A 6,610-nucleotide genomic window follows, 5' to 3' on the forward strand; every position below is an offset into this window, starting at 1 on the left:
TTTTCCCCATTATTGTGATGCATGTAGTATTTATTTGTATTTATTTATTTATTTACGAGGATTTATATCGCGCACGTATCTCACCACACAAGGCGACTCAAGGCGCATGTTACCTATTAATGCCGTGTGAGATGGAATTTTTTACACAATATATCACGCATTCACATCGGCCAGTAGATCGACTGCCTTTAGGCGCTGCATCCACCTTTCACGGCCTATTATTCCAGGTCACACGGGTATTTTGGTGGACATTTTTATCTACGCCTATATAGTAGTAGTAGTAGTAGTAGTAGTAGTAGTAGTAGTAGTTGTAGTTGTAGTTGTAGTAGTAGTAGTAGTAGTAGTAGTAGTAGTAGTAGTAGTAGTAGTAGTAGTAGTGTTTACGCAATTGACTTGGACATTAACATGCCGGCGGAAACATCGTTAACGCATGCGCACAGAAGATAAAGCATGAGAATCTCCTATTCTAAACAAAATAAGCAACACTGGTAGCTACCGATCTTCTACCAGACTGAAATGAATACAGGTGGAAAATAGATAATTACCGGGCGGTTTAAATAAATACCGGGCGGTACTTTAAACGACAGTGTCACTATGTCGGACACAATTTTACAGAATGTTCATGTATTGGTCACGCCGAGGCTAGAAGCAGCATTTGTTGACAAAATGCAGTAATCATTGAAATGAACATGCGGAAAAAAAACAATTTAATGTGCATCTGATATGTACAAAAATAAACAACAGTTCACTAGCACAAACCGATGCAGCATTGCATACACACTCTTCAATACAACCATGACTCCTCGTTCGCACACGTGTCAAGTCGTTTTAATTCCCCGTTCCAACCTCGTCCCGAAAACTGCACAAGACCAAAATAAATCTCAAACCGTACCGTACCAAACAGCACACAATAGCGTCAATACAACCAATCACAATGTCCAGAATATAATTGTATCTCATTAGTCAAACGCATCACAATCGCACAGCCAATGGCTGATCCAAATCGTATCCTTTAACCACAGGTACCACTGTATATACGGTAATACCGCCGTTTCAAATACTCTGCAACACATGTAAGTTTTGTAACCCAAATACAATATGATGGAGTCCGTACATAACCTTTTTTTATTGTTACACAGCTTCGACCCCTGTTGATTTTAATCAACCACTTTTCTTGTGTTTACGTTCAATTACAACGACGCTCTCATCCCATGTGATAGTCTGAACAGATCTGGAGATGATGGTTTATACGGGAAGAGTGTCACCTTTGGTTTCAGATTGTAGACAAGGTTACTACAAGTCTGGAACAAGGTGCGTGCAGTGTAACTCCTGGTGCAAGGATCGCAAGTGCAATCACGACACTGGCAGATGTGACACACACACACACACACACACACACACGCACACACACACACACACACACACACACACACACACGCGCGCACGCACGCACGCAGGCACACACACACACATTCACACACAAACTTACACACACACACACAGACCCCCCCATCACAGACAGACAAACAGACAGACACACACACACACACACATACACACACACACACACACACACACACACACACACACACACACACACACACACACACACACAGTGTCACTTTTTTTCTTTCTTTTTTGTCCGTGTAAAGCAGGTCATCTTTGTTCAGCTCCTGAAGGAAGGAAAAGTAGGTTGCATTGAAATAAGCGCGAGGAGAAGCCGCATAACAAAGTTCATGTCAACTCTGCTTTTTGCGTTTGGCAGTTTAATGACCAAACATCGTTTTGTTTCCTTGCATATCTCGAAAACGGTTGTGTTCAGGCAAAAACAAATTGCTGCAGGTGAAAATGTGGTTATTGTTTGCTCTAAACACCCCATCATGATTTGAAAAGGAAACATGTAACTGCATCTTGATTTCATATTACACCAACTCATGACTGAGTTATAGACTTGTGACTTTGTTAATTTCGTAGATGCGGGTAACTCCAATTGCAAAACCAAAATATGCTAGTAATTCAACACATAAATAATCTATTGAATGCAGTGCAAATGTATTTTTTCAGAGACAGAGCAGGTTTCGATTCAAATATGAAAGTCCTACCTGTGTTGATGATCCCAGATTTGTCTAGGAGAATGTAACCTAGTGCCAAATGTAGCCGAGTGTCCCTTTCTCTCTATATAAACTTAAACAGTCAAAACAAATGACACCGGTTATATTACCAGGTTCTTTTATTTCCAAACGGTGTTGTAGGGAAAATGTGGGGAAAATGGAGGATTTACATCCAACAAAAACTTCTTCCAATCTTCTAAACTCTTTCACAAAAAGACACACAAAAAAACAATAACAATACAGAGACCCTAATCTAGAGAAGAGTCCGACCAACCAGGTCATCGAACCGAACTAACATCCGGAACAATACTTCCAACAATATTCTTTAAATCCCCTCTCCAGAAATAGATCAAAACAAAACAAACTTCACTTTAAGACTGCTCTCCAAAATACATGCTAGATCCACACTCTAGAATTAGAACACAACAAAACAAACAATACCCTGAATCCTTACTCTAAACTCTGTTCTAACCCTAAACAATCCTCAATCTACTAAATCCCATCTACAAAAACCAATCTACAAAACCCCATCTACAAAATCTAACTGAACCCCGTCGCACATTCCGCCCACTCCGTCACAGAAAATTCACATTGCTGTTATCCTCCCCGCCCGCGGCAGACACGCCACGCAAAACAGCGCTGCAGAAATGTCAGCTCACTAGACAACACGTCTGTTCTGTTCAACAAACATCAGCGAATGGAGCGGCCCCAGCCTACAACATCATGTGATCCTACGTCACAAGGTCAAAACAAACTCAACCCAGAGTTAGGTACCAAAAACCGGTCATTTTACCTATGCAAATTAAAGAATCGGCTCTGCCGCCAGACCATTTCAATACAGACAAAACACAGTCTCGGAAACCTTAGTGGATCCCCGACAGTACAGGTTTGAATCCTCGATAGCACAGAGGTACCATGAGTTCTCGAGTTCAGTTCACGGATGCGCAAAAGTACATGTGTACCGTAACTGTCCCTAAGTCATCAGCTCACAAGAACATCACTCAATTGGAAGAGAGCAATTGTCTGGCCTCGTACCTTGGTTGAAACGGTTTGATTAGTGTAACTGAGGCCCGTGTCATGCTGCCAGCATTGTATATCACAACATTTGCATTGTGCACAGGAAGCAGCAAGTATGTTGATAAAGAGGTTACACACCTCGTCTCAGTGATTATGAAAAATAATGGTCGAAGTTAGCGGATCATGAAAAATGCGAGCTTCAGCGAGCTTTTTCATGACCGCGAACTGAGACCATTATTTTTAATAATCACTGAGACGAGGTGTGTAACCTCTTTATTCCTCCTTCAAAGAAAACAGGAGTTTTTGTGCGAAAGTTTGATCGAATCCGAATCACTCAACCAGTCAACCTGCGCAGGCGATCGACTAATGCGCGGTTGTATAGTTCCGTGCAAATCATTCCATTCTGTTTACACTTCTTGTCAGTTTCCCTGTTTTGGACTAAAATCAAGTACACAGATATGCTGTTATTCTGCTGTGGCGGTAAAGGCAGATATTGTGTGTTCTTTTTATGTTTTAGTATCGCTTAAGATAATGTTCTTTCGTCAAATGGGACTAGCAGACGAACATTTGCACCCGTGTTCCAACGTTAATTACTGTATGAAGTTCAGTTTTCTGGGGAAAATAGTGTATGAAACCGCTTTATTTTGTTTAAATTGATGAGATGTGTGCATTTGGTTGCGTGTGATCTGTTTATAAAATGAAATATTGTTAAAAACTGACCGTCGGATTGCAGTCAGTGTTGTCGAAGAAACTGCGTTAAAAGAAGGGGAACTACTCTTGTCGCTAGAGTATGAGTTACTTGCCTTGGGAATTTGCTTGTGATGAACGGTTTGTGCACGGCAGATCTAGATTCAGAAAACAACCGAACTCATGGATTTTATATGGAGATTCATGTGTTCAGGCCTGTAGTTGTTAATTTAAATGCGGTATGTTTGTATCGTTTGCTCCAGAAATGTATACTTCGTACATTAGAGCGTTCGGAACTTTTCAGTCACAAAAGTAGTACCGAAACAGAACAGCTTCTCAACCCATTGCACTATCGAGGATTCAGGCTGTTGCTGGCTCGTTATTTGTTTGGTTGCTGGGTCATTATCGAAAAATAACTAGCTCTACAAGTTTACAGAGGTAAAGAAGCAGAGGGGGGAATAAATCTAAAATACATTCACATTGAGGATGCTCTCATTCCACCTGGAGGCTACAGCAGATCAGTGATGGTTCACGTGATGTTTTATATGGAAAAATGGCACCTTTCGTTTCAGATTGTGCACAAGGTCGATATAAGTCTGGAACAACGTGCATTGAATGTAACGACGGGTGCAAGGATCCCAAATGCAATCGAGACACTGGCAAATGTAACGGTGAGTGTGTATTTGTGTGTGTGTGTGTGTGTTGGTATGTGTGGGTGTGTATGTGTGTGTGTGTGTGTGTGGAGGGGTGGTGTGTGTGTGTGTGTGTTTACATTTAGTAAAGTTTTGACTAAATGTTTTAACATAGACGGGGAATCAAGACGAGGGTCGTTGTGTATGTATATGTATATATATGTGTGTGTGTTTGTGTGTGCGTTTTGTGTGTGTGTGTGTGTGTGTGTGTGTGTGTGTGTGTGTGTGTGTGTGTGTGTGTGTCTTAACACCCCCGGTATAGGGGTGTGTATAGGTTTCGGTCGATGTGTTTGTTTGTTTGTTTGTTTGTGTGTTTGTGTTCGCATATAGATCTCAAGAATGAACGGACCGATCGTCACCAAACTTGGTCAACAGGTTCTATACATTCCTGAGACGGTCCTTACAAAAATTGGGACCAGTCAAACACACGGTTAGGGAGTTATTGCTGGATTAAAATTACACAAGGACTTACAGAGGGACATCTTAATGTCAAAGGGAAATAACCATTCTCACTCAGTCACTGCCACCAACTGAGAAGGTTATTTCCCTTTGACGGGGGTGTTTTTCCTACCTCGGAGGAATTTCTTGTTATTTCTCATCCTTACAGGGTGTAAAGACGGACGGTGGGGGGCCCAGTGTGGCACACCTTGCCATGGAACGTGTGGACAGTGCACCCAGGACACAGGGAGCTGTACAGCGTGCTCTGGCTTTTTTAAACTACCTGAATGCAAGGGTAATACAACACATTTTGTTCATTCTCTGTTTGTTGTTTCTTTGTAGTTTTCAAATGTCGCCTCTCAATAGATCCCTGTAAATAAGGATATAGACGATTCACTATGTCTGCCACTTTGCCAGATTGTCCGCACTTAGCTCTCTGGTATTTCTATGTGTATTGAGCTTAACTGCGGTGTGCAGCTAGGGAATTGGGGACACACAGCCTTGGCAACAACAACAAAATAGGTTACCATCTTAGAACAGAAGAGGAGATACGCCAAGGGCATTTTTTTAAGCAGGTCGTATAGATCGACCGTTTACAGGTGAGCCATGTATGCTAACTCTATTATGTGTGGTATGACTTCTGTCCCCTGGATAACCTTGCATAGTATACTCAGTGGCTTTTCACAGCGTTCTGTTTCTTTTGGGACGGGTATAACATGGTCCCCTCGAGGTCACCGCTTCGTCTTATTGTCATGGTTCTCCACTGTGATTTGTGTGAAAATCTTGTGATCTTTCAGAATGTCTTGATGGATATTACAAGGAGTATTCCACATGGTGTACCGAGTGCACCTGGCAGTGTCTGGACTGTGTTTATTGTGCCAACCTTGTGGTCTTTCAGAATGTCTCGAGGGATATTACAAACAGTCCTGGTCCACATCGTGTACCGAGTGCACCTGGCAGTGTCTGGACAACACAGTGTGCAGCAACACCACTGGCGACTGTGCGGACTGTCCACCGGGGAAAATGGGGGACCGATGCCAACAAGGTTCATGCATAATTGACATTTAGTATCGTCACGATTATAAGAACATGATGTATCATTGCTTGAAGTTTTGAGAAGAACACACTTTTTGGAAAGTCTGAATATGTAATTGTACAGCCGAGCGGTCTTAGCTTCACAGTAACTCTAACTATCTGTGTCTGTGTCTTAGATGTTATACGTGTTTGAAAGTCATTTGTCAGGATGGCAATCACACGACAGGACAAACAGACACACAGAATATAAACTCAAGAAGAGGCAGGTGAAGTTCAAAATTGTATTGAATCAAAACAAATCATAAAAACAACTCAATACAATGCATAGGTTTCTTTTCAGAAAGTATATCTGTACATTGGTTTACTTTATTCCTCTAATTTTCCTAAAGTCCTAAAATGGCTAAAAATTTGGGCATGACCGGTAGGTACCCTTAGCAAAATACACTACTGAAAAAAATATTCTAAGTCCTAAAATGGCTGAAAATTTGGGCAGGGGTTCGGGGCCTGAACAAAAATAAAGTAAAAGAGCAAAGCGACGCCACTTTACTCGCCGTGTGGTAACCTGGGACTGCGGAACGTTTTTACATTTAGTCAAGTTTTGACTCAATGTTTTAATATAGAGGGGGAATC

The 6,610-nt window shown here is 41.7% G+C and overlaps 1 protein-coding gene across 1 annotated transcript in view; it reads left to right on the forward strand.

The window, feature by feature from the left end:
• The window catches only part of LOC138955675 (scavenger receptor class F member 1-like), a 21,370-nt gene extending 15,269 nt beyond the window's left edge, over window positions 1–6,101 (forward strand). The window contains exons 4-5 of the mRNA XM_070327230.1: window positions 5,115–5,240; window positions 5,844–6,101. Coding sequence (XP_070183331.1) covers window positions 5,115–5,240; window positions 5,844–6,013 — 296 coding nt within the window. The 3' untranslated portion in view covers window positions 6,014–6,101. The remainder of the gene's footprint in view (window positions 1–5,114; window positions 5,241–5,843) is intronic.
• The last annotated feature ends 509 nt before the right edge of the window (window positions 6,102–6,610 follow it).

Source organism: Littorina saxatilis, unplaced genomic scaffold (assembly GCF_037325665.1).
Source record: "Littorina saxatilis isolate snail1 unplaced genomic scaffold, US_GU_Lsax_2.0 scaffold_525, whole genome shotgun sequence".
Classification (NCBI taxonomy): domain Eukaryota; kingdom Metazoa; phylum Mollusca; class Gastropoda; order Littorinimorpha; family Littorinidae; genus Littorina; species Littorina saxatilis.